The sequence below is a fragment of the Erinaceus europaeus genome, chromosome 22 (genome assembly GCF_950295315.1).
Source record: "Erinaceus europaeus chromosome 22, mEriEur2.1, whole genome shotgun sequence".
Classification (NCBI taxonomy): Eukaryota; Metazoa; Chordata; class Mammalia; order Eulipotyphla; family Erinaceidae; genus Erinaceus; species Erinaceus europaeus.
In genome coordinates, this window is record NC_080183.1 from 5,464,640 (window position 1) to 5,491,528 (window position 26,889).

General features: G+C 57.2%; 2 protein-coding genes across 2 annotated transcripts; both read left to right on the top strand.

Annotated features, from left to right (window-relative positions):
• Positions 1-477: 477 nt before the first annotated feature.
• Positions 478-7,626, top strand: LBHD2 (LBH domain containing 2). The gene is made up of 5 exons (XM_060181374.1): positions 478-624; positions 3,232-3,428; positions 4,411-4,567; positions 4,658-4,805; positions 7,476-7,626. The coding sequence occupies exons 1-5, from the start codon at positions 573-575 to the stop codon at positions 7,624-7,626; spliced, it is 705 nt and encodes a 234-aa protein (XP_060037357.1). The 5' UTR covers positions 478-572.
• A 6,472-nt stretch (positions 7,627-14,098) lies between these two features.
• EXOC3L4 (exocyst complex component 3 like 4) lies at positions 14,099-25,013 on the top strand. The gene is made up of 13 exons (XM_060181077.1): positions 14,099-14,335; positions 16,055-16,234; positions 18,631-19,040; positions 19,781-20,414; positions 20,934-21,045; positions 21,124-21,243; positions 21,423-21,523; positions 21,653-21,733; positions 22,156-22,270; positions 22,551-22,670; positions 22,947-23,099; positions 23,335-23,456; positions 24,637-25,013. Exons 3-13 carry the CDS (start codon positions 18,647-18,649, stop codon positions 24,815-24,817), a joined length of 2,133 nt encoding a protein of 710 aa, XP_060037060.1. The 5' UTR covers positions 14,099-14,335; positions 16,055-16,234; positions 18,631-18,646; the 3' UTR covers positions 24,818-25,013.
• The last annotated feature ends 1,876 nt before the right edge of the window (positions 25,014-26,889 follow it).

Sequence of the window (26,889 nt, forward strand, 5' to 3'; positions counted from 1 at the left end):
ACTGCTGGCTGGGGGACGATCATGAGCAGATAAGTGTGTTGTAGGGGTAGGTGAGTAGTTAGGGTAGGTGGGTGTGTTCACTAAACCCAGAACGAGTCTCCTAACTGAGGATGGTTGCAGGTTACAGGGTAGACAGGAAGTGCTTATTGGACATGTGGACCAGGGTGAGTGGGTGGATGGATGGATGAATGATGGATAGTGGGTGGGCAGATAGTGAGTGTACAGTTGTGGTGGGCTTACCCCTAGAGAAGGATGAGTCGGTGGCAGATCAGTAAGAGTGGATGGAGATATGACTAACTTGGCTCATAAATGGTGGACAGGCGTTGAGTAATAATAAATAATAAATGAATGGCTTCTGGGTGTGGGTGATGGGCATGTGTTGTGGAAAGGTAGGTGGTGGGTAGACACTGAACGGATGGACAGAGGATGACCACGTGACGCATGGGCAGACGCCTACGTCTTCGAGAACAAGCATACGGAAGGTGACTGGTAGACGTTAGAGAAAGAATACAGGTGGAGGCGGTGAGCGTTGTTTGGTCTGGGCGGCTGGACGTGGAGCTGGAGGAAGATGCATGGATATCAAGTGCATGGTGGAGTGGAAACGGAGTGGTTCCTGGAAAGACGGTGAATAGTGATGGAATGATTCACAGATACAGAGTGGGTGGGTGGGGGCTGGTGTAGTGAGGGGCTGGTCACTGCTGCCTCTCTATACAGCACCGAGAGCAATGCTTGGCACATAGTAGCGAGTCGGTTTTTGGGGGGTTTTTTTGTTTGTTTTTTTCTAGAACTGATGCATGTCAAAGGATGGTAGATGAGATTTGAACAAAGTTAGGATGAACGGTGAGCTATGGTTGGATGGTGGCTGGACAGATAGATACAAAACTGGCAAAAAATAGAGTAGTGGATAGGGAGGTGAGACAGTGGGTAGTGGGTGGACATATGGTGGGTTGCAGTTCATAGAAATGTGAACAGGGGAGTTGGGTGACAAATTAAGCGCATGTGGCGCAAAGCACAAGGACCGGCGTAAGGATCCTGGTTCAAGCCCCCAGCTCTCCACCTGCGGGGGAGTCGCTTCACAGGAGGTGAAGCAGGTCTGCAGGTGTCTGTGTTTCTCTTCCTCTCTCTGTCTTCCCCTCCTCTCTCCATTTCTCTCCATCCTATCTAACAACAACAGCAAGGATAATAACTTACAACAATAAAACAAAAAAAGGGAATAAATAAATATTTGAAAAAAAAGGGCAACAAAAGGGAATAAATAAATATTTGAAAAAAAAGAAAGAAATGTGAATGGATGAGGGTGATGAGGACTGACAGCTGAGCTGTAGAGGGGGTGGAAACCAAGGGGTTGCTGGCTAGATCAGGATAACTGGGTCATAAACAGATGGCAGGTCGATGTGACACCCAGACGCGTGGTGGATGGAGGCATGAACAGCAGGTGGTCGGATCGTCTTAAATCTTGACGGGAAGCTGGTAGATGATGGAGGATGGAGGATGGTGTAGCTGGGGCTAGACAGTCAATTGCTTTTGGGTGGTCATTGACTGTTGAATGGTGGCGGTTAGATGAGGCAGACAGGGGAGAATCAGGGTATTTGGTGGTGGGCTACTGGTGGTGTTTCCAGGTGGTGGCATGTAGGTAGTGGTGATTGTGAGTGGTGGTGGGTGCTGGTGGGTGGTGGGTGCTGTTAGTTGTGGCTGTGGGTGGAAGTGACTGGATGGTGTTGAGTTATTGCTAGTGATGGCTGTGGGTGGTGGTTAAGGTGGTTAAGGTGCTAGTGGGTGATGGTGACTTACTGGTGGTGGGGGGGGGTGGCTGTGGATGGTGGTGGGTGGTGGTGACTGAGTGGCAGACACTCACTGCTGGATGGTGGCTGACTGGTAGGAGACACGGGAATCAGTGGTGTGTGGCAGGTAGTGGTGGGCTGAGGAGGGAGACTGCGGTTCGTGCTCTAGCGGGTGTAGACAGTGGGGGCAGGTGGCTGTGGGGGTCAGAGGCTCGGAGGCCCACACACACACCAGCCCCGGTACTCAGGTATGCGTGGCAGGTTTGCTCCTTTGCGGGAAGAGCTGGGCCTTGGAGTTTGGGGGGGTTCTGTGACCCCTCCTGCAATCCCCACCTCAGGGCTTCCTGCTCCCTCCTCTCTGCCAACCTGGCCTGCTGACTATTTCACACTGGCGGTGGGGAGGTGTGGGCCCGGGTGGTGGGTCGGGCTCTGGGAGCCGGCTTGTGGATGCTGAGGCCGCCTCACCTGGCCTCAAAGTGGGGAGAGTGTGAGTGTGAGAGGCAGGGCCGAGGTGTGTGGGCGGAGGCAGCCGGGAGGGCAGGGCCAGGCTATGGAAGCAGCGTGCTGTACAGCTCCGGCGGGTGAGTGCGAGCCAGCCAGGTATTCCGGGGTGGGAAAGGACAGGGGGCCAGAGTCTACTCCTGGCTGCTGGAGGTGGGGGGTTTGGGGAACAGCAGTGCTTCTGGGGGCTGTTCCCGTTGGTCCCTGCCTGCCCCTCTGGGAGCTGGAACGGGCCAAGAGCAGATGCTCCCCTCACCAGACCAGCTTCAGGTATGTGTCCTCTGCTTGCTGCTCCTGGCCCAGTCAAGCTGACAGCTCTTGCACCTGCCTGTCTCTCTCTCTCTCTCCCTCTCTCTGTCTCTCATCCCTGTTTTGTCTCTGCCAGCCTGCCTGGACCTCAGGGTCCCAGCTGCCCAAGGCTCTAGTCTAGATTCTAGGTCATGGGCTAGGCCTCCAGCAGGCCTGGGAAGGTTAGCATGCTCTGGGTGGAGCCTCACTTTGGGTGCCCACTGCGCTGTGGGGCCCCTCTCAGCCTGACATGGGGCTCAGTGGGGGCCAGCTGGCTTGGGCTAAGGGCAGGAGGCTGGTGAAAGAGATTTCCTTCCCAGATGCTGCCTCCTTGCTGGGCATCCCAGGACCCCTCCTTCTCAGGGTCTGCCCCCCAAACACTCAGGCCCTGCCACCCCAGCTGGCACCCAGAGGTTCCCATCTCCCTTGCTACACAGCCTCTAGGCTCCCTGGCCTGACGGGTGTGACACGAGGTGACAGTGCCCCGCCTTCATCTGTGGGCTTTGGGGGCCTGGCCTGGGTGTTTGAGGGTCTCTTCTCTGGGGACTGGGGGAGCCAGGCACTTTTGCCCCCTGGCTGATGAGAAAGCAGGCTCGGACATCCCCGTGGGCATCTCTGTGTCCTCCCCTCCCTGCTTCCTGACTCAAGCCTTCCCCCCCAGAGACACCTCCAGAGTACCCTGGCCTAGACGATTCTACTCAGGCCTTGGACCAGCCTCTTCCAGGAAGCCCTCAGGGTGCCAAGGGGTCAGCCTCCCTGCCCACCCCACGCCTCTGCAGTGGACCCTCACCTCAGCTCCAGCTTCCTAGCATCATGAGTGCCCCTCGCCCCTCCACACCAGCACCCGGCCTCGCTGAGGTTCGTATGGGAGCTCTGGGGTCTGCAGGCCCTGGAGGTGGGGAGAGGGAATCAGTCACAAGGCCTGGCCCCTGAGGGCAGGGTCTGTCTTAGTTTACCCATCTAGGTTGCTGGTCCAGAGCAGCCTAAGCAGGGAGCAGCGGAGACAGCTGCCCCGACCTAGCACACACCTGCCCAGACTCAGGGAGCCCAGGGTGGCTCCCCGGAAGCTGGCTCCCTGCTGGGTGGGGCAGCACCAGGGTCCCCCGCTCTAGTATGGGCAAGCAGGGCTGTAGGCTGGTTTCCTCAGTCCTGCATGGTCAGAGCCGTGGGGGCAGTAGGGTCCCAGGGGGCCAGCGTGCAGCTCCCTGCCTTCTCCCAGGTGGCAGGGAGGACATTGGCTGCCCAGGCACCTGTCCTCACACACCAGCCTCAACTGCACCACTGGGTGAAATGCTGGTTCCTGGGCCCCAGCAGGTGGATGGGGCCCTGGGAATGTGTGGGCGGCTGTGCTGTGGCCGTGAGAGCCCAGGTGAGAGCGATGGGGGCTGGGGCGGCTGCTCAGCCTCTGCCTCCAATGGCCTTGAATGGGAGGCAGAGATGGGGGTAGGCTGGGAGGTGCCCCCTGCAGTTCTGGTAGGCACCAAACAATGTACCCATACCAACTCAGGTTGCCATGGCAACTGCTTCAAGCTCCTCTGAGCTCGGAGGAGGCCAAGGACCCAGCAGGGGGACGCCAGGAGAGGCCAGGTCGGATCCCAGAGGCCTGGCGGTGCACAGAGGCACCCCACTCACTCAGGATGTGACTGTGGCCTCCTGGCCTTTCAGCTGTAAAATAGGCTGAGAAGCTGAGCCCCAGGCGGGTCCCGGGGTGCCCAGGGGGACTGGGCCAGCCCCCCGTGGGCACACACCTTCCCCAGCCTGGAGACTCTCTCTGTGAGCAGAGTTGGGGGGATGGTGCCGGGAGCCTGGGTTCTGCCCCCACCCCTGACCTCTCCTACAGGCTGCAGGGGGCACCCGGGCCAAAGGCGCTAGGCTGTCCCAGCGGCTGCCATCCATCGTGGTGGAGCCCAGTGAGGCGGGGGCCGTGGAGAGTGGAGAGCTGCGGTGGCCCCCAGAAGGTCCCCCAAGAGGGACCCCCCAGGGTCAGGCTGCTGCTGGTGAGTAAGGGCCTTTCCCTGGCAGTGCCAGGAGGGAGGAGGAGAAAGTCCCCCAGGCAGAGGGTCATACCCATCCCTGCCCACCCTCAGCTCCCCCATTCAGGAGCTACTGGGCACATACACGCTCCCCTCCCCGACTTCTGGGCTCCAGGATGGGCATGGGTTGGGGGAAGGGCAGTCAACCTTCAGTGATGAGTGTGTGCCAGTGCCGCCCACCCAGCCCAGAAGGTGCCAAGAGGTAAGGGTGTCGACTCTGAGTCGGCCCAGCCCAGGTGCCCATCACCTGGGGTGACGGGGGATGTAAACCAGCCCCAGTCCAGGCTGCAATGGCCCTGGTTACAGGCCAGGTGCTGCTAGAGCCCCCGGAAGCTGCTGGAATCTGTGGATAGAAGAGGGGTCTGCCGGGCCCAGGCCCTGGGTGCAGCCCCCAATGGTATGTTTCTGCACCCCCCTACTTGGCCCACCAGAGGCTCCAAGGAAGGTTCCAGATGACGTGGGCAGCGAGCTCGTCCCTTCACAGGAACAGTGAAAGCAGAGAAGGCAACTAGATTCTGCTGGATTCTGCTGTCCTGGGGCCTGGCCCTATCCACTCCAGGCACGGGTCCTGTCTGACTGGAGCTGGCCGGGATGCCCCGGGTCCAAGGTCCCTGCTGTCCATCTCCTGGATCACCAAATCCCTGCCCTGTGCTGCCCCACCCCTGGGTTAGGGCATCCCCTCCTTGTTGAAGCAGAAATAAAGGCTTTTCCTGACTGCCAGGCACATGGTGGGGGGCTGAGAGCTGGAGGCTGGGGCTGAGAGCTGGGGGCTGGGGGCTGGGGGCTGGGGTCTTCTGGAGCAATCAGAGGACCCCAGGAGCACTGGCTAAACTGTGAGACAGGGACAGGGCAGCGCAGGGTGGGGGGCTACTGGTCATCATACTCCGTCTCCAGCCAGGCTGCCTGGTGGCCTACCCAGATGTCTTGGGGGTCACCAGGTGTGGCACCAGGCTGCTCCCCACTCACTTCATGCTCCAGGCCACTGGGACAGTGGGGACACCAAGACAGGAAGTGGGGTGCCCAAAGTCAGTCATGTCCTAGCTGAGAAGGACCTCCACAAGTGACCACAGAGCCCCGAGGGGGGGAGCCACAGGGTCCATCTCAGCTTGAAAGTAGAATCTGCAATCTGGTGGCTGGATCCACTGCCTGGGAGGCCCCTCCCTGCCACCCCAGCCCAGGCCTGAAGGGAGCCCAGTCCCAGTTGCAGGGTCGGGGGGGGGGAGGGGGGGGACACTTTTTCCAGCCGCCTTCCTTTAGCATTGCCTGCCCCCGCCCCCATGCTGGGAGGTGCAGAAGGGGGCCTGGCACCCAGCTTTGATTTGAATCTGTGAGCCCATGGACCCCAAATATGAGCCGAGTGCCTCTAGTTTGGGAGAGATGGTAGGCCAGCTTTCCAGAGCCTTCCCAGCCTCTTCCCGCCAGTCCTGGTAGGCGCTCCTGGCAGCAGGCTCTGGGCTCCAGCTGGCCTCTCACATTCCCATCCACTCAGACAGCACTCTGCCCAGCCGCAGGGGTGCCCAGCTGTGCCCAGCTGCAGGGAGAGACTGGAGGAGTGCTAGCTGCGGCTCCTTCTTGGAAATCAAAGGGCACAGTCCTCGAGCCTCCCCTCCCTGTCTCAGGCCCCTGTTGATTTCTCCTCTTTCTTTTCTTTCTTCCCTTCCTTTCTTTCATTCTTTCTTTCTCAGGCGCATAATAAGCATCTTCCAGGGAGGACACAGCAGGCAAACCAGACTCCTGTCTCCCCCAGGGGAGTCAGACACCCCCACTGCACAATAGGCACTCTCTCTCTTTTTAAGATATTTATTTATTTATTTATGAGAAAGGTAGGAGGAGAGAAAGAAAGAACCAGATATCACTCTGGTACATGTACTACCAGGGATTGAACTCCAGAACTCCTGCTTGAGAGTCCAATGCTTTATCCACTGTACCATCTCCCAGACCACTAATAGACATTCTCTACTTTCAAATCTTTATTTTATTTTTTGACATTTAGTATGAGCGAGAGAAGCCAGAGCCCCGCGGCAGTACATGTGGCACCAGGGGCTGAACCCAGAGCCTTGGACCTGCATGTTCTGCCCTCCAGATGCTAAGCTGTTGCCCCAGCCTGTCCTTCCCCCCAGAGGAACGGGGGTGCTCCTACGAGGTGCAGAGGTGCTTCTGAGCCTGAGGGTGGGGTCTCCAGACCATGAGGCCGAGACCTTACCCCTGGGAGTGCCAGCGGCTCTTTAGGATTTGGAGAGCTGACTCAGGTTTTAGGGAGCCCTGCAGGTACTGGGGGACAGCGAGGGGGAGAGGCTGGGGGCAAATGGGGTGTGCTGGGGAGGCCCTGCCAGGACCCTGGGAGCAGGGTAGGTTCTGAACAGCAGACAGTGTCCAGGGCCCTGGTGTGGGAAGTAGGTGAGTGATGGTGTTGGCTCTGAGAGTGCCGCCTCCTTCCCTGCTGGGAGTGTGCTGGGTGGTACAGCATGTGTTAGCCCGGTGAGGACTTGGGTTCAATTCCCAGATCTCCAGTGAACACACAGACCCACACTTCCCGGGACCCCTCGGCTGAGGTCCAGCAGCTGACGGCGGCCCAACACTCTACAGAATCCTGTAGAATCCTGTAGAATCTTCCTCTACAGAATCTTGTAGAGGAAGGACCCATAAACATGGGGTTCTGGGGACTGCAATGCCCCAGGACAAGGGGTGGAGGTCAGAACCAGGAGACAGCCTGGAGCTTGACTCCCGCCAGTGCCCTGCACCTACAACTCCACCCCAAGAACCCCTCCAAGACCCTGTCCTCTTAAGACCCACCCAACACCTGCAGGCCACCTGCTGGGGTACTCGGCAGGCCAGGTAGCCCCGCCTCTCCTGAGGCCCCGCCCTCACGCAGGCAAAAGTGGGCCCTGAGGAACACAGGTACAAATGGCCCTGCAGCTGCTCTGGTGTCGGTCTGGGTCATTGCAGCCAGAGTGGACGTGCCCGTCCTGGACACCATCGAGAGGGCCCCCCCCCCCTTTGCAACACTGACCTCAGAGACATAGAAGCTCAGAGAGAGGGCCTGCCTGCTGCCTAGACCACAGGCAGTGAGGGGCCCGAGGGGCCCAGGCCGGTTCTCAGCTTGATCCCTGTGAGGACTCATGAGGTGTGCTGCTGCCAGGAGCCCCTCGCCTTCTGCTTTAGGGAGTGGTAAACTCCCAAGATACCCACAGGTAAAAGGAACTCTCCTTGGGACTCCCAGCTGTGTCTCCCCTCCCACTGCCCCTTCTCTGGATCCCTCACACCCTCTTCCAGACCTCTTGTGTCCTGAGGAGGGGCTCCTGGGCCTCAAGGCTGGGCTTTTCCAAAGGGAGTTCACAGCGCAGGCGGGGAAAACCGACTCAGAGACCAGCAGGCGACGGGTCACGTGCCCTGCTGGGATGTAGGCAAGGGCAGGGAGGACATGGGAGACAGCTGGCTGTAGGGGAGATCCAGCTGCCACCCCACCTGGGCAACATCTTCTTCTCAATGACCTATTTGGGGGCACCCAGATCCCAACATGCCCCATTATTCGGGGACCAGGACTGAGGCATCTCCAGTATCTTCTGGGGGAAATGCAGGAGGGTCCTGAGACACAGCCCCGGCCTCTCTCCCTTCACACAAGGGAGCACAGGGCTCTAGGATCAGTGACTCCAGTGGGAAGCCAGAAGCCTTTCTGGAGGCGGTGCTGCACTTCCCTAACCCAGCTGCAGACGGTGGGGATGTGGTATCTCCGGTGCCTCACAATCTGTTATGTTTACACTCAGATAACTTCTTTTATTTTGTTAATGTGTCAGGGATGAACCCAGGGCTTTGCTCATATGCAGACCTCTGAGAGACCTCTCTGGCCCAATTTCCCATTATTATTATATTGGCAGGCATATAGAGATAGGCAGAGAAAGAGGGAGGGAGAGACACCATAGTACTGAAGCTTCTTTTGATACTGTGGAGGCCGGCCTCGAACCTGCGTCGTGCACATGGCAAAGCAGTGCACTAACCAAGTGAGCTATTTCTCACGGGCCCCCAATTTCCTATTCTTTTTCATAAAGGTTTATTTATCTGTTTATTTATTTATATGAAAGAGAAAGGAAGAGAGAAGGGTATCACTCTTGTATATGCAGTGCTGGGGATTGAACTTGGAACCTCACACTTGTCCAGTGTTCTAGCTATTGCAGGACTGGCCCTGGGTCTGAAGGGGAGGCATAAAGGCCAGTCCCTCCCCCTGGGGGGTGTTGGTTCATTCATGAATGTCATTCTGGAAAAATCAGGAAAGACTTCGTGGGTCAAGTATACAGTCTCAATTTCAAACTTGATTCCAAAGAAATGAGGTAGAAAGTGTGCAGGGTGTGGTCCCGGAGGTGGCGCAGCAGATAAAGCACTGGACTGTCAAGCATGAGGTCCTGAGTTCAATCCCTGGCAGTACATGTACCAGAGTGATGTCTGGCTCTTTCTCCCCCCCGGCTCCCCACCTGCAAGGGAGTCGCTTCCCAGGCGGTGAAGCAGGTCTGCAGGTGTCTATCTTTCTCTCCCCTTTTCTGTCTTCTGCTCCTCTCTCCATTTCTCTGTCCTATCCAACAACAATGACAGCAACAATAATAATAACAACGAGAATGACATAGTGGGGGTTGTATTGTTAAATGGGAATCTGGGGAATGTTATGCATGTACAAACTATTGTATTTACTGTTGAATGTAAAACATTAATTCCCCAATAAAGAAATAAATTATTTAAAAAAATAAATAAATAACAACGAGATGATAAACAGCAAGGGTAACAAAGAGGAAGAAATGGCCCTCCAGAAGCAGTATATTCACAGTGCAGGCACCGAGCCCCTGTAATAACCCTGGAGGCAAAAAAAAAAAAAGTTAAAAAAGTCATCAAGATGGAGGGGCCATGTGGTGGCTCACCTGGTTGAACACACTTGTTACTTGTTACAGTGCGCAAGGACCCAGGTTCGAGTCTCTGGTCCCCACCAGCAGGAGGAAAGCTTTGCAAGTGGTGAAGCAGGGCTGCAGGTGTCTCTCTCTCTCTCCCTCTCTATCTCCCCCTTCCCTCTTGATTTCTGGCTGTCTCTATCCAATAAATAAATTTTAAAAAAATTAAAAGTCATCAAGATGGGTAGTTTAAAAAAAGAAAGAAAAAGTGTGCAGGGGGGGCCAGGTGGTAGCGCAGCGGGTTAAGCGCACGTGGCGCAAAGCACAAGGACCGGCATAAGGATCCCTGTTCGAGGCCCCGGCTCCCCATATGCAGGGGAGTCGCTTCACAGGCAGTGAAGCAGGTCTGCAGGCGTCTGTCTTTCTCTCCCCCTCTCTGTCTTCCCCTCCTCTCTCCATTTCTCTCTGTCCTATCCAAAAATAATGACATGAATAACAACAATATTAACTACAACAACAATAAAAAGCAAGGGCAACAAAAGGGAAAATAAATAAATAAATAAATAATTTAAAAAAAACTCTTCTGGGGCCAGGTGGTGGCACGCCTGATTGAGTGCACATATTATAATGCAGAAGGACCTGGGTTCAAGCCCCCAGTCCTCACCCGCAGGGGGAAGCTTTGTGAGTGGTGAAGCAGGGTTGCTGGCGTCTCTCTGTCTCTCTCCCTCTTTTTTTTAAATTATCTTTATTTATTGGATAGAGACAGCCAGAAATCAAAAGACAGGGGGCTGGTAGAGAGGGTGAGAGACAGACACCTGCAACCCTGCTTCACCACTCATAAAGCTTTCCCCCTGCAGGTGGGGACTGGGGGCTCAAACCTGGGTCCTTGCACATTGTAATAGGTGCACTCAACCAGGTGCGTCACCACCCCGCCCCATCTCTCCCTCTTGATCACCTCCTTCCCTCTTGATTTCTGGCCATCTCTATCCAATAAATAAAGATAATTAAAAAATTTTTTTTTAACTCTTCCTACTGCTTCAATGATACTACCTCAAAAACTCTTCCCATTTTATTGGGGAAATGGGTGAAAAACAAAACAAAATGACCTTGGTCTTTTTTTAAAAACTTTTAAAAATTTTTATGTATTTATTTATTTATTTATTTTTATTAAATATTTATTTATTCCCTTTTGTTGCTCTTGTTGTTTTATTGTTGTAGTTATTGCTGTTGTTGTTTTTTGTTATTGATGTTATTGTTATTGGATAGGACAGAGAGAAATGGAGAGAGGAGGGGAAGAAATGAAGAGAGGAGGGTACCCGCACAAAGATCCTGGTTCAAGCCCCCGGCTCCTCACCTGTAGGGCAGTTGCTTCACAAGCAATGAAGGTCTGCAGGTGTCTCTCTTTCTCTCTTCTTCTCTGTCTTTCCCCTTCCCTCTCAATTTCTCTTTGTCATACCCAATAAAATGAAACAAACAAACAAAAAAGATGGCCTCCAGGAGCAGTGGATTTGTAGTGCAGGCACTAAGCCCTGGCAATAACCCTGGAGGGGGAAAAAAAGAAAGAAAAGAAGCAAGCCCCCACACCTATGGACATCTAATCTTTGACAAAGGGGCCCAGACTATTACATGGGGAACGCAGAGTCTCTTCAACAAATGGTGTTGGAAACAATGGGTTGAAACATGCAGAAGAATGAAACTGAACCACTGTATTTCACCAAATACAAAAGTAAATTCCAAGTGGATCCAAGACTTAGATGTTAGACCACAAACTATCAGATACTTAGAACAAAATATTGGCAGAACTCTTTTCCACATAAATTTCAAAAACATCTTCAATGAAACGAATCCAATTACAAAGAAGACTAAAGCAAGTATAAACCTATGGGACTACATCAAATTAAAAAGCTTCTTCACAGCAAAAGAAACCACTACCCAAATCAAGAGACCCCTCACAGAATGAGAGAAGATCTTTACATGCCATACATCAGACAAGAGTTTAATAACCAACAGATATAAAGAGATTGCCAAACTCAACAACAAGACAACAAATAACCCCATCCAAAAATGGGGAGAGAACTTGGACAGAATATTCACCACAGAAGATATCCAAAAGGCCGAGAAACACATGAAAAAATGCTCCAAGTCTCTGATTGTCAGAGAAATGCAAATAAAGACAACAATGAGATACCACTTCACTCCTGTGAGAATGTCATACATCAGAAAAGGTAACAGCAGCGCAAATGCTGGAGAGGTTGTGGGGTCAAAGGAACCCTCCTGCACTGCTGGTGGGAATGTAAATGGGTCCAGCCTCTGTGGAGAACAGTCTGGAGAACTCTCAGAAGGCTAGAAATGGACCTACCCTATGATCCTGCAATTCCTCTCCTGGGGATATATCCTAAGGAACCCAACACATCCATCCAAAAAGATCTGTGTACACATATGTTCTTGGCAGCACAATTTGTAATAGCCAAAACCTGGAAGCAGCCCAGGTGTCCAACAACAGATGAGTGGCTGAGCAAGTTGTGGTCTATATACACAATGGAATACTACTCAGCTGTAAAGAATGGTGACTTCACCGTTTTCAGCTGATCTTGGATGGACCTTGAAAAAATCATGTTGAGTGAAATAAGTCAGAAACAGAAGGATAAATATGGGATGATCTCACTCTCGGGCAGAAGTTGAAAAACAAGATCAGAAAAGAAAACACAAGTAGAACCTGAACTGGAATTGGCGTATCACACCAAAGTAAAAGACTTTGGGGTGGGTGGGTGGGGAGAGTACAGGTCCAAGAAGGATTCAGAAGACCTAGTGGGGTGTTGTATTGTTATATGGGAAACTGGGGAATGTTATGCATGTACAAACTATTGTACTTACTGTTGAATGTAAAACATTAATTCCCCAATAAAAAAAGAGGAAAAAAAAAAAGAGAGAAAAAAGAATATAGCCCCTCCCCCCAAAAAAAGAAAGAAAGAAAAGAAGCAAAAAAACCGAGAAAAAGAGATAGCAAACAGGAGTGGAGGATTCATCATGTAGGCATTGTGCCCCAGCAATAACCCTGGTGGCAATAAAAAAGTTTAAAAAACAGAGTCGGGTGGTAGTGCAGTGGGTTAAGCACAGGTGTCGCAAATCGCAAGGACCTGCATAAGGATCCTGGTTCAAGCCCCCAGCTCCCCACCTGCAGGGGAGTAGCTTCACAGGCGGTGAAGCAGGTCTGCAGGTGTCTGTCTTTCTCTCCCCCTCTCTGTCTTCCCCTCCTCTCTCCATTTCTCTCTGTCCTATCCAACAACGATGACATCAAGAACAACAACAATAACTACAACAATAAAACAACAAGGGCAACAAAAGGGAATAAATAAATAAATATTTTTTAAAAAGATAGATCTTTAAAAATAATAATAAGAAGAAACAACTACAGGAAAGGGAAGTGGCTCAGCCAGCAGAGCACACTTTGTCACACGTGAGATTCTAGACTCAAGTCCCCAAGAGCCATGGGAGCAACAAGCAAGCAGGGATGGGGTGGTGGAGCGGCACTGTGGTGTCTCTCCTTACGCTTGTCCCCACTGTCTTTGGCCTGCTGGTGGGCCCACAGGCTTGTCCTGTTCCTGTCCCTACTCTGCCACCCAGCCTGCCCTGCTCCTGCCCCAGTTGTAGCAAGGCCTGGATCTACCCTCCAGGGTCTTCCCAGAACCCTTCCTCTAGGAAGGTTCGGGGCTGCCTTTTTTAGAAAGTCTCAGGTCTCCCCACAAAGTGCCTCCAGCGTGGAGGAGGGGGCTAGAGCTCCCCACCAGCAGGACACCACCCCACCTCTGCTCACAACCCCTGCTCCACCCCAGCTGCTGGGGTTGTGTTCAGGGTGTTTCTTCCTGGGCATGTGCTCTCTGGGTTGGAGAGAACTCGACCTGAGCCAACCTGGGCTGCTGCTTACTCAGCGACGCGGGAAAGGAACTAGGAACTTGTGGCGGAGCGGAACGCAATGCAATACCTTTATTGATCAGAGACAACGCCTTTATATATCTCTTTAACCGGAAGTGGCAAGTGGGAAAAGGAAATGGCTAGGAGAGGGGGTGGAGAAAAGAGCGTGAAGGTAGCAAGCTTCCATGGCAGCTGTTGGGAAGGTTCTAACCAGTGGGATTAACCAATACCCTGCAGGCAGTGCGGGACTCAGGGAAAAGGATGATTATGTAAATAGTCCACAGCATCTAGCAATGCAGGGGAGCTGGCGCAATACCCAACACCCAGCCTCTGGCGGCTGTCTCCTGCCTCAGGTGGGCTCTGTCCCTCTGGGCCCTCCTGTCTTCCAAAAGCCTGAGAGGCATGTGGCTGGCTCTGCGTCCCCTGTGATGTTACCGAACCTGTCCCCCCTTCGAGGCCCTGAGATGCTGGGCTTCCACCACTCCACCCCTAGGCAGGAAAGCTTGGCAGATGGACAGGCAGGCCACATGTCCTGTGTCCTGGAAGAGGGCTGGTGCCATGAGCTGGTCTCCCCAGCCTGGGCCTGAGCTTTGGCCTCAGTCTGCCTCAGGGGGCTGGGGGAACTGAGGACAACATTCAGAGTGCTCCCCACCCCACCCCCACTCTTCTCCTCTCTCCAGTCTTAGCCCCAAGTCAGAGCTGCAGCCAGGGATCAAAGGTTGCGTGAGTTGTCTTTGGGGTGGGGGGAGCTTCTAAAAGTGAAAGTAGGGGCTGTGGAGGCGAGGGGAGGGGAGGGGCTGGTGGCTGCCGCTGACCACAATGGGAAGTCCCAGCTGCTGGTCACCGGCTCACTGCTTCAGAGGCCCAGCCGCCTGGGCCCAGCTCGGAGGCCCCGTGTGGCCACTCATCCTGGCAGGCAGTCCACCTTCGGCCCCGACCTGACAGGTAGGTGCCAGCAGGTGGGGCAGGAGGGGCAGAGGAAGCCTGGGCAGGGACTTGGCCCATGATGGTGTGGCCTGCTTCTGGCCTCCTGGGCCAAGGTTTCAGCTGGGATGGCAGGCCAGAGCACCAGAACAAAGCAGGCATGCACACACATGAGAACACACACCCTTCACACGGCATACTCACAACACACACATCTCACACAATACACACAGGAAAACACACATAACACACCCCAAACAGCACACACAGGAACACATACCCCACACAATACACACACAGCACACCTCACAGAACACACACAGGAACACACAGCACACACAAATACACACACCTCTCACACAGCATACACACAGCGCACACTAGAACAAACATCTCACACAGCACATATACATAAAAACACACAAGAGGGAGTCAGGGGTTGGCGCAGAGGGTTAAGCGCACGTGGCGCAAAGCACAAGGACTGGCTTAAAGATCCCGGCAAAGTGCAAGGACCTATTTAAGGATCCCGGTTTGAACACCTGGCTCCCCACCTGCAGGGGAGTTGCTTTACAAGCGGTGAAGCAGGTCTGCAGGTGTCCATCTTTCTCTCCCCCTCTCTGTCTTCCCCTCCTCTCTCCATTTCTCTCTCTCCTATCCAACAACAATGACATCAATAAGCACAACAATGTTAAACAACAAGGGCAACAAAAGGGAAAATAAATAAATAATATATATTTTAAATATTTATTTTATTTATTCCCTTCTGTTGCCCTTGTTGTTTTATTGTTGTAGTTATTATTGTTGTTGTCGTTGTTGGATAGGACAGAGAGAAATGGAGAGAGGAGGGGAAGACAGAGAGGAGGAGAGAAAGACAGACACCTGCAGACCTGCTTCACCGCCTGTGAAGCGACTCCCCTGCAGGTGGGAGCCAGGGTTCGAACCGGGATCCTTATGCCGGTCCTTGTGCTTTGCGCCACCTGCGCTTAACCCGCTGCGCTACAGCCTGACTCCCAATAAATAATATTTTTTAAAAAACACAAGAATGGGAGTCAGGCAGTAGTGCAGTGGGTTAAGCACATGTAGCTCGAAGCGCAAGGACCAACTAAGGATCCCGGTTCGAGCCCCCGGCTCCCCACCTGCAGGGGAGTCGCTTCACAGGTGGTGAAGCAGGTCTGCAGGTGTCTGTCTTTCTCTCCCCCTCTCTGTCTTCCCCTCCTCTCTCCATTTCTCTCTGTCCTATCCAACAATGACGATGACAACAAGAATAACTACAACAATAATAACTACAACAGTAAAAAACAAGGGCAACAAAAGGGAAAATAAAAATCCAAGAACACAGCACATATATGAATACACATGAACACAGACTACACACACAATACAAACAGGACACGCCTCACAAAGCACACACACATGAATATACCTCAAAGTACTCATGCAGCAGACATATACATGTGAGAACATACATGAACACAGAGAAAGCAGACAGATGTGTACATAGACAGCCACAGGGCCCTGGAGACCCACACATACTAGGGTGGGCACACACACCCAGGGAAATGCTCAGGCCAACCCCTAGGGCACAGCCCGCCAAGAGTGGGCACTGCCACCAGTTGATATGCCTTTGGCAGGTGATCTGTTTTCCTGGGAGTCCGCCACAGCAGGCCCAGTCAATGCCCTGGGAGGGTCGTGGTGGAGGGGTAGAGGCCTTACACACTGTAACCACCTTCTGTCTTTAGAGAAGTCATGCCCAGAACTGGAACTGGCCCAGAGCAAGGGTGCTGACCCTGGGCTGGAGTCAGGGAAGACTTCTTGGAGGAGGAGCCACCTGGTGGAACCAACCTTCAAGGAGTGGGTGGGGCAAGGTTACTGTAGGCAGAAGGAACAGCCTGAGCAGTGGGACTGCTTCAGCCGTGAGAGCCTGGTGAGTATGGCCAGGGGCTGGGGGCTGTGAGGAGGAGCTGACAGGCTAAGCTGAGGGCCCTGGCGGCCAGGGGAGTTTGCTCAGCTGACACAGAGAAGGGAGCAGTTTAATGCCTGTCTTGAGGTTTTGGGGGTACAAGAAAGCCATTTTGTAAGCAGATTACAAATCACCAAGTGACAACAGCTTTACTGGTTTCCTGGGGCTTCAGCCCGCCCTTGCGGTGGACACACACTGTCACCTCATTTACAGGACGATATCCAGCTTGCAGGGAGGGGTGTGTTGGCAGGGGAGCAGGGCTGGGGGCCGGGGGCCTGTGAGGGGTGGGGAAGCAGTGGGTGGGGAGGTTGGGCATGGTCTGGTGTGGGCAAGGTCTGACCAGGAAGCCAGCCATGGGCCTGGGAGGACAGCACAGCCCCCAGGGCTGGGAAGGTTGGGGGGGGACCTGCATGGGGGGGGGACAAAGAGTCACATCACAGGGCAGTAGGGGGAAGCTGCAGGAGGGGAGGCTGGTGTCTGGCTCCTTGGTCCGGACAGGGTGGCCAGCAACAACTTCTGGGTGACACTCCCGCCTGGCATTCTTTAAGAGAGCAGGGGTGTCTGGCAGGGGCTCCAGGGTGGCGGGCAGAGGGAGGCTGCCTTCACTTTGGTGCTGGGGTGATGAGGGGATGGTGCTTACTGAGGACACATGGGTGCCTCACACCTCCAGGGTGTGGCACTTGGAGGGACACTTGCTCACCTGGGCCCCAAAATCCAGATTATATTTGGGGGGCAGAGAGGAGGAGGCTGGGGAGTCGGATACATAGGGTTTGAGAAAAGGCAGGGAGGTGGGGGGTGCAGGCCAGGCAGTCCCAGTGCTGAAGCCGCCATCAGGGAGGGGGCTTCCAGTACAAGACTAAGGGCACAGGCTTGGGGGGCTGGGGGTATCACTGTGGATTAAATGCTGGTGGGACTCAGTTGTGGAGAATGAAGAGCTGGTGGGGATGTGGAGGGGGCTGTGGTGCCAGGCCCTGAGGACAATTCCACCAGCCTGGTAGTGAGGGGGTAGCTGAGCAGACGGGGGGCCCCAAGTTTCACCATCCACCCCAGGTGGGGGTCTCCAGCATCACCCCTGGGCCAGCCCACCCACCTCCCCATAGACCTGATGCTCCAGGGCCCTCTGTCCTCTCTGAAGAGGGGAGCAACCCCTGAGAACTGTGATCAGGGATGAGCTCACAGCAAGCTGGGCACACAGAAGGGACCCCTTGCCTTCCCATTCTGGAATGTTCTCCATCCCCACTCCTGCCCCCTCTGGCCACTGAAAGTCAGTAGACAGGCAGCAGGGGGGACAGGTGCCCCTGGGACATGAGCCCCTGCCCGTGTGGGTTCAGTCACCAGGCTGGTCCCCAGACCGGGCGCCAGGAGAGGGCAATGGCCTGTGGCCGGGGTGGGGCTGATAGGGCCTCATCAATCACCCTGCCTCCCTGGGCCGCCTCTTTCCAGCTGTGGAGTGGCCTGAGGGGAGGGTGGTGGTGGCTGGTTGTGCATAGGCGCCTGGGCAGGCATCTGGCTGGAGGGGTGGGAGCTGCCAGTCTGGCCCTACCCCTCCTGCTGTCACCCTCCTAGCCCCCCAGGAACTGCAGCCAATCCTGTTGTCACCAGGGGTCAGGGCTGGCTCAGCCTGGCCTTTGTCCTGGGTGGGGAGCTAGGGACCGGCGGGGCTCAGCATCAAATGGTGCTCTCCTTCGCCCCCCCCCCCCAACTTTTTCAACACTTAGTTGGACCTCACATACAGTGGGCAAGGGAGGGGCAAGCAGAGATACCCCCCCCCCAGAACTTGATGCTATGGCTAGAAGGCATATGGGTGGAAGACCCCAGCTCCCGGAGGGCCAGGGACCCTGTTCTGTACCCCAAGCTTTAGAGGCCCCCTCCCTGCCTCCTGGGGAAGCAGAGCCCATGGGCGGGCAGGGAAGTACTGGATGGATGGGAAGTCCCCCCACCCCTCCTTCCCCTGGCTGGTTAAATATAGGGCTCAGCCCCTCCCTTGCTGGCTGCAGGCCCTGATAAGCCCTTGTGGCAGCCTTAAGCTCAACGCCACCTCCAAAACACCCCAAGGGAGGGGTCCTGGGAGTCCCCTCTAAGCAGAGGCCAGCCTGATGGGCTGAGTAGGGTGAGCTGAGGGCTCTGGGGGTGGTAGGGGGCTGGGGCTGGGGCTGGGGCTTTGGGCCCAGGCTCTACTTGCATGAAGTCCCAGAAAGTGGTGGCCCCCAGCTGGTGTCCAGATGCCCCAGCTGTTAGAGAGAATGATCTTGCCTTGGTGGTGGAGGAGGGGTCAAGGGAAGCTGTCTGCACTGCCTGTGCTTCCTGTCAGGTCATGCCTGGGGCGCTACCAGGCCTCCGCTAAACCTCCTTTCCCCCAGCTCTCCCGATGCCAAGATGTCTTCCCCAAGAACAGTCACGCCAGGCCCAGAGCTGCACTGCACCAAAGACCATGCACATCCACCAACCCTGGGCCAGGGCACTCGGCGGGTAAGCAGCGGGGATGCACCCAGCTCCTTGAGCACCCTGCGGAGGGCCCTGACCAGGGCCAGCCAGCGGGTCTCTGGACGGAATGGCACGCGGTCCCCTGAGGACGACACCGGCCTGTTCTCTCACTTCCGGTTCCTGTCCCTACGCCGGGCCCCAGAGGGCAGCCCTGCCTTGGAGCAGTCCCGGACCCCCAATGTGCCCGGCCCAGCCCAGGGTATGGAGCTGCCCTCTGGAGCCACGGGCAGCGTCCAGCGGCAGCTGTCAGCTGGGGGTAGCCCCGGGGAACCCAGGTCTGAGGCAGGTGAGCAGATGAAGTGCAGCCCCACTGCCTTGTCCCCATGGCCCCCCATAGCTAAAGACCCCCCCCACACACCGGTTGGAAGGATGGGCAAAGTGCAGCTCAGAGAGAGAGGTCCAGGAGTCTCACAGCTGGGACACAGAGAACTTGGATTCAAACCTAGATCTGCATAATCCTGGAACCTCAGCCTCTCTATGGTCCTTGCAGCCTGGCTGCTAGCCAAAACAGGAATGGCAGGGCCCCTGGTGCTCTCTGATCACAGGACCCCAGAGGGGCATGGGAGCCAGAGGGGCCCCTGAGGGTGGCAGGCTCAGGGAAGGATGACGGGCCCGTTATCATGGTGCCGAAGGGCTGGCCAAGAGCAGAGGCCAGTGAGAAGGTGGAGCTGGGCCTGGGGTGGAAGTCAGGACTGCCACTGAGTAGGATGGGGCCATCGGGTGGGGTATCAGAGGCTCTCTAGGAAGGTTAAGGGCCAGCAGTCCTCAGGGAGTGTTGAGGGGCGGGGAGGTCTAAGCGGCCAGCTGTTGTGTCTGCACGTGGCTTCTGGGGGCTTCCCACCTGTGCAATTGCTGGGCTCCTGGGAGACCAGCGCCCACCGCCCACCAGGGTCACCTGAGCCAGGGCCGCCAGCCCTGCTCCACCGTGAAGCGCCCACACACACACCGTGCGTGGAGCTGCGGGTGGTGGGGGGCCTGTGCTGGCTGGGGACCCTCCTGGGCGCCCCTCACCCCCGCGCCCCGCAGATGGCAGGGCGGTGGCCGACCTCATCAGCGAGCGGCAGCTGCTGGCGGCTCTGAAGCAGCTGCAGCAGCTGGAGGAGCGGCTGGTGGACGAGCGGGCGTCGCACACCTTCGAGCAGGACCCCACGGGCTTCGCGCGCCGCGCCATGGACGTGTGTCTGCACTACGACGCGCTGGCGGCCGAGATCACGGCCATCGTGCGCGAGACGCTGGGCCCGGGCGGCGTGAACACGGCGGCTCTGGCCGAGCTGACCCGCGCCGTGCGGGCCGAGGAGGCGGCCCACCCCGCGCCGCCCGCCGACGGCGACTTCCTGCGCACCCCGCGCCGCTGGCGGCAGGCCTGGGAGGCGGCGGTGAAGACCAGCGCGCAGGAGCGCGTGCTGGGCGCCGGGGCCGGGAGCGCGGGGGGCCTGGCTGGGCAGCTGGGCGCGCTGGGCTGCCTGGTGCGCGGCGACCTGCTGACGGTGCGGCGGGACGTGCAGCCGCTCTACGCGGAGGCGGGCTTCCCCGCCTGGCAGGTGTACCTGAGCGCCTACCACGGCGCCGTGGCGCAGCGGTTGCAGGAGCTGGTGGGCGAGGCGCACGGCTGCGAGCAGCTCTATCTGCTGCTGGACTGGGCCGCCAACGTCTACGGCAGGTGAGCGGGGCGGGGGCTCTCCCGGGGCCGAACGCGTCTGGAGCTGGGGGGCGCGCGCCCCTCTTCTGCGGTCCCCGCGAGCTCCTAGAGTTGGTGGGGGGCACCCTTCACCCCGGGCCCCCATGAGGTCCTGGAGCTGGGGGGCGCGCTCCCGAGCTGGGGTGGGTGAGCCCCCCTCCAGGTGTCCCCAAGCACTCCTGAAGCTGAGATGCTCCCAGCCACCCTGAGAATGGGGCACACACATCCCTTTTTTTAGGGTCTCTATGGCCGCGCAGGGCAGGGCAGCCTGCAGGCTAGGCCACAGTGGAGGCACCGCAGAGTGTTGGGGTTCCCTGCTGGCCTCCGGGCCTGCCTGAACAGGCCGGAAGGCTGTCAGTCGCCAAGCTGTGATGCAGAGGGCACCCCAGCAGACTGGCAAGGTCCAGCAAGAAGGTGTCCTGGTAGCTGTGTGCTTGCTGGGGAGCCAGGAACCCCGGCTCTTGGGGGTGAGGGCTGACTCACATCCTCCCTGCCTTCCAGCCCCAACTTCCTGGGTGCCCCGGACATGGCTTTGCCCGCTGAGCCTCTGCCCCCACTCCTGGCGCCAGAGATGTGGGCGAGACTGGAGAGCGACTACACCCACTTCTTGGAGGTGGGGCCTGCGCTAGGACCGGGGTGGGGGCCAGGACCCCATCCCAGGGCCTCATGCGGTTCCTCTACCATCCTCCAGACCAAGATCACCAGCTGCTTCGACAACATCCTGGAGCTGGAGCGCAGTCACTGGGCGGCCGAGCCCCCTGAAGTGCTGCAAGGCCTCTACCACAGTCCGCTGTCTCTGGACGTCCACATGGTGTGGCTCCTCTTCCCCTCCGATCCTCAGAGCTGGGCCCTGTTCTCTGTCTGGGGGTTTGGGGTGGGGCTGGAGGGCTGGCTCCAGGCTGGAGGAGAGGATGGAGGTCTGCAGGGAACAAGGGCTGACTTCCATGGTGGGGGGCTAGGATCAGGGCTCTGACCTGTGACACCGCACAGCTGGTGGCTGAGCACGTGAAGGCGGCAGGAGCCATCTCCGCGGAGCTGGAGGCCACCACCCTGCAGATCTGTGCTAGGACCTTTGGACTCTTTGTGCCCAGGTGCGGGGGAGCAAGGGGACAGGCGTGGAGTGCCACCTCCCAGACAGGTAGCAAGAGCCTCCTCTTGAGGTCTAGAGGGGACATGGTCCGGCAGGGGAGGGTCCCAAAGCTGATGCGCTGCTTCCCCAGGTTTGAAAAGGCATACCTGGAGTCGGAGGCGGTGACAGAGCCGCACTTGGGCGCCTACATTAACACGCTGGAGGAACTCAGGTGAGTGTCCTGAAGCCAAGCCAGCACGGCCAGCAGGGGTCACCCGAGTCCCAGGAACGGCAGCGGGAGGATCCGACTCAGGGCGCCAGGCCAGCTGCCAGGGGCTTCCCCAGGCCAGGGGTGGCACAGCCCCCAGAGCTGGGATTCTGCAAGGGTGAGAGCTCCCAGGCTGAGCAGACCCCCCCCACTGCCCGCTGCCCCCTGCCCCCTGGGCCTCCCACCAGCCTTTGTCCTCTTTGGGGTCCACTCCCCCCACCATTGACCTGCCCTCTGCCTCCTCTATGGTACTGGTTCCAGAGCTCCTCCACCACTGGGGGGTAGCCCTTCACATTTTAGTCTAAAGCAGGGGTGTCCAGCCTATGTGACTGCATGCTGGGTTACAGCCCCCAGTTCGCTTTGTCCCATGTCCTGTCCCCTCCCAGGACCAGTCTGCTGGCCAAGTTCCCGGGGGCATTTGAGGGACTGGAGAAGCCCCTGACAGAAGCCATCGGAACCTTCCAGAAGCGGCTGCTGCAGGTCTTACAGGAAGACGTGCAGGTGGGCAGCCTCTCCCTGCTGTACACCCATGAGTGCTACAATGCCTGCAGCCTGGGGGCAAAGCGGACCCCACACACAGCCTGCTGACAGGCTGACTGGTGGGCCAGGACAGTCCCTGCGCCAGGGCTCCTGAGGAAGGCCTGGAGACAGTGGGTGCTCAGAGGGGAAGTGCCACCAGTGTCTAGGAGGGAAAGACCCCTCTGGAAGCCCTTTGACTCTGTCACTCTGGAGAAGGTCTGGGTGGGGAGGACCCCTCTGGAAGACCCTCCCCCGCTCCCAGCCGTTCTTCAAGGTCCTGTGCACCAAGGACTGGCTGACCCAGGATGTCCTCCAGCCCGTCCTGGACAAGGTGATGGCCTTTGGCGGCCATCTGGAGCATGTGGTCCCATCTCGAGCACAGGTATTGGAGGGGGTGACCCTGGGGTGGTCTCTGCCCTGCCCCTGCCCCAGCCCTAGCCCCTGTACCCTTGACCTGCCCCTGCCTTGCCTCCCCAGCCCCTGCCTCCCCTGCCCTGGCCCTGCTCCAGCCCCAGCCTCTGCCCCTGTACTCTACCCCTACCCCCTGCTCTGCCTCTGCCTTGCCCTCTCCTGTCCCTGTCCCCCCCACCTTGCCCCTGTCCCCCTTGCCATATCCCCTGACCTGCCCCTGCCCCCTCCCACCTGTCCTTGTGCCCAGGAGACACTACAGGAGGCCCACCGCTATGTGGTCCGCGAGTATCTGGCGCAGGTGCTGAAGCCACGTGAGCGCTTCCGGGGAACCGATCGCCTAACAGGCTCACAGAAGATGGGGCAGGATGCTCAGGCCATTGGCAGCACCTTCCAGAGCCTGGTACAGTCTCACCCTGGGTTGGAGGAGGGCGCTGAGGCGTTTGGCAGATATTTGCATCCCATCTGGGGTTGCCTGAATGGCCCCCTCCATCCCTGCCCCCTCCAGCTCTGGGAGCTGAGTCCCCCTCTCCAGACACCCCCTCCCCCTCAGTTTTCTGGGGAGGGGAGATGGGTACAGTGGGGGCTGGGGTGCACTCTCAGCTGCCATCTCTACCCTCCACCGCACCCTGCACCAGGGCTCGGAGTCCACTTGGCTGGACCAGGCCATCCCATGCTTGGCCGACATCCTGGGAGAGACCTACAAGAATGACATCCAGCGTCACCTGGAGACGCTCATTGAGAACTACCCAGACATCAGGTGGGCGCCCCGCCCCTGACCTGCAGGAGGGTGTGGGGTGGGGAGCCGGACACGAAGCTGAGGGGGGTAGATCCCTGGAGGCGCAGGGGTGGGGGTTCTCCAGCGGTGCAGACACGCCCTCTGGGAGCTTTTTTTTTGGGGGGGTTGGGTGGGGAAGCATGCACCCCTCCAGGAAAAAGGCAGCTGCCACTTGGGGAGGAGTGAGCGGGCTTTGCGTGTGTGTGTGTGTGTGTGTGTGTGTGTGTGTGTGTGTGTGTGTGTTTGTATGAGTCACAAACCCTGGAAATCCCAGCCCCAATCGCTGGATTCCTGGGGATTCTGGAGAAAGCCCCAGGGCACAGCCCCTTCCCGGTCCAACGCTTCCCCACAAATACCTGTCCCCTTTCGCAACCGCCTCTTCCGCGCTCCAGGCTGCCCCACCAGTACCACGGGGTTCCCCTCCCCCCCCTCGAGGACTGGAGGATCTGGGGTGCTCCTGGGGGAGTTGCCGGCACGCTCCCCCCCCCCCGCCTCACCCCCCTTCCTGCATGAGTGTCCCAGAGGGAGGGAGTCCCTAGTCAGAGTCAGGGTTCCTTCTTGCACCTTTCTTTTGCTTTTTTATTTTTATTGACACGTTTTGTTTTGTTTTGTTTTTATGAGAGAGTTACAGAAAAAATAACACAAAAGACAAGAGCACTACTTAGCTCTGGCTTATGGTGGTGCTAGGGATTGAACCTGGGACCACACAGCATCAATCTTAAGAGTCTTTTTGTTTTGTTTTGTTACCAGAGCACTGTTCAGCTCTGGCTTATGGTGGTGCAGGGGATTGAACCTGGGACTTTGGAGCCTCAAGCTTGAGTCTCTTTGCATAACCATTATGCTGTCTCCCCAGACCTAACTGAAACTTTTTTAAAAACTTTATTAGACAGGACAAAGAGAAATTGAGAAGGATGAAGAGCTAGAGAATGAGAGAGAGAGACACCCTCAGCATTACTTCACTGCTTGTGAAGCTTCTCCCCTAGAGGTGGGCGCCTGGCTTAAACCTGAATCTTGAGCACTGTAATGTGTGTGCTCAACCAGGTGCACCGCCACCCAGTGCCCCTTCCCAAGCTGTCCTGGGGGTCACTGGACCCTGGGCCCTGCCCACCTGCCCAGCCCCTCCCTGCCCCAGTGAACCCTGGGCCCGTGTCCTGTGTCACAGACGGGACCATGTGCTGGCTGTCCTGGGCCTGCGGAGGCTGGGCTACAGGCGCAATCACCAGCTTCTGCAGCGAGCCCAGGACCTGCTACGGGCAGCGCCCAGAGGCCCAGCCGTGGGCCGCGTGCTCTTCCAGGAGATCTCCGTGGGTACCTCCATGGACATGTTCATCACCTGCATCTAGGCCTGGCCTGACCTGGACCTCCCCCACCCTGGACTTTCAGAACTTTCACTGGGCAGCAGTGCTGGCATTGGGGCATTCTGGGGTGTGTGGGGGCTGCAAGGCTCCCTTCCCACTGACACCCCCAGCCCCACTGGCCAGTACCCTGAGAGAGGCCCAACCTGGAGTATTTATTTCATAAATAAAGGTGAATTACAGAGATGCCTCCCTGAGGAGACTCAGGAACCCAGGAGTGGGCTCACTCCTCCCCTGAGTGCCAGAGAGAGGGCAGGGGCCCAGGCCTGTCTGTCCCAGCGTAGCAGGCTTGGTCCTGGGCGCGGCTGGGTGTGACTCCTAGGACCCGAGCTGAGGCCTGTTCTGCAGCCTCAGGTATGTAGATCAGATATAAGCCATGGCCCTTGGTGGCACTGCTGCTGGCAACTGTCACACTCCATGTATATGGGGGTAAGTGAGCCCCTGGGGGCCCCAGGAGGCACCCCCACTCCTCACCACCCTGGCTCAGAAACACCTGTGGGCAGGGCTGCTGGGAAGCCATTTACACTGGCAGCCTTGGCCCGCTGAGGGAGGAGGTCAGGAGAGAAACTGGGACCTGCAGCCTCCCAAAGTACCTCCCTCCTGACTTTGGCAAGAGGAGGAGCAGGTAACAACAGGTGAGCAAAGGCTCTGACACTGAGCAGAGCTAACTGTCCCCAAGGAGAGGGCAGACGAGCATGCCAGGAGCATGCAGGCCAGTTGAAGAGAGGGTGTGTGCCCTCCAGTTCCCTCTGGTACCTGGCTGCACCTGGACTGCCCAGAGGGCAGTGCCCAGCACACCAACCCCGCTTCCTCCAAGGCTGGATGGAGCGCAGAACTGGGCTGTGTCTTGGGGTCCAGCAGGCAGCAGGAGCAACCCCCTCCCTGGGGCAGGGGTGGGGTGTGCAGGGGGCCAAGGGAGTGTCTAGACCTCCCTAAGCAGGGAATCCAGCAGGGCAGGGCAGGACAGGACCGAGGATGAGGAGAGCAAAGCAGAGCGCGAGACTCCCAGGCCAGGGCTGTGTGTGCTGGGGAAATTGAGGCTGGCAGAGAGCTTGGGGCTGTTTGGCACCAGGTCCCAGCATAAGCAACTTGGGACATGGTGTGTGTGTGTGTGTGTGTGGGGTGTCTATGGGGATGCCTCTTTCTCCAGGGACACGGAAGTGACTGGCTGGTCAACCAGCCCCACAGGAAACCCTGGCCGCTGGGAGTGGGTGGGAATGTGGTGGAGAGCAGGTAGGGCGTGTCTGCACTAGTCCTGGCTATCTCCAAGGGCCCCCCCACACTTACCCTGGGGCCTTGTGGGGGCCCATACCCTCCCAGCCCTGCTCAAGCCCCAGGCTGGAGTTCCCACACCCGGCTGAGGGACAAGAAGGTCAGTCAGTCCTAGCTGTGCATTGGGGTGCTGTTTGCGTCTCTCAGGCTGAGGAGGGTGGCCGAGAGCTAACCATGAAGCCAGACCCGGCCTTCAGTGGCCCCCAGCTCCCAGGAGCCAGCCAGGCCTGCAGGAAGGGTTTGGAACCCTACTAAGGACTAGAGACCCCAGGGGAGCCGGCCTGAGTCAGGCTGCTGGGAGAGGAAGGAAAAGGGCCCCCCACGGCTGATACACTAGTAGGAGAACCTCAGCCAGATGCCAGGCCCCTGAAATCCGAAGCATCTCAGGGTTGAGAATCACTTCAGTCACCTCTTAGTTTATCTAATGAGTCTGGAGGGACAGCATCTAGACACCTTGAGATGGGCATGGCAGGTGTGTCCCCGGTCAGGACTCATAGCAGAATATCTACTGATAAAACCACATCAAGGAACAGGAAGATCAAAGATGCTTTTAGGTAAAACACAATCCAGGAACAATTGTCAAAGCAGAAATTATTTTCAAGGAGTGGGAGGCATTAAGATTACATTAAACCTTGATGACAGTAGCCTTGTCTGAATGTCACAGTCAGGCACATGCAATTCTCGGAGGCCTCGAGAAGCATTCAGGGCACTATTATACACAAACCTGGGGTCAGGCGGTGGCGCAGCTGGTTCAGCGCTCACATTACAGTGCACAGGACTCAGGTTCA

Bases quoted from the DNA above. Each gene is read 5' to 3' on its own strand.
- LBHD2 (XM_060181374.1), top strand. From the start codon at position 573: ATGGATATCAAGTGCATGGTGGAGTGGAAACGGAGTGGTTCCTGGAAA. The intron at 3,429-4,410 runs GTTCGTATGGGA...CCTCTCCTACAG, and splicing joins CAGCACCCGGCCTCGCTGAG to GCTGCAGGGGGCACCCGGGC. The intron at 4,568-4,657 runs GTGAGTAAGGGC...GCCCACCCTCAG, and splicing joins CCAGGGTCAGGCTGCTGCTG to CTCCCCCATTCAGGAGCTAC.
- EXOC3L4 (XM_060181077.1), top strand. From the start codon at position 18,647: ATGTCTTCCCCAAGAACAGTCACGCCAGGCCCAGAGCTGCACTGCACC. The intron at 19,041-19,780 runs GTGAGCAGATGA...CGCGCCCCGCAG, and splicing joins GGAACCCAGGTCTGAGGCAG to ATGGCAGGGCGGTGGCCGAC. The intron at 23,100-23,334 runs GTACAGTCTCAC...ACCCTGCACCAG, and splicing joins GCAGCACCTTCCAGAGCCTG to GGCTCGGAGTCCACTTGGCT.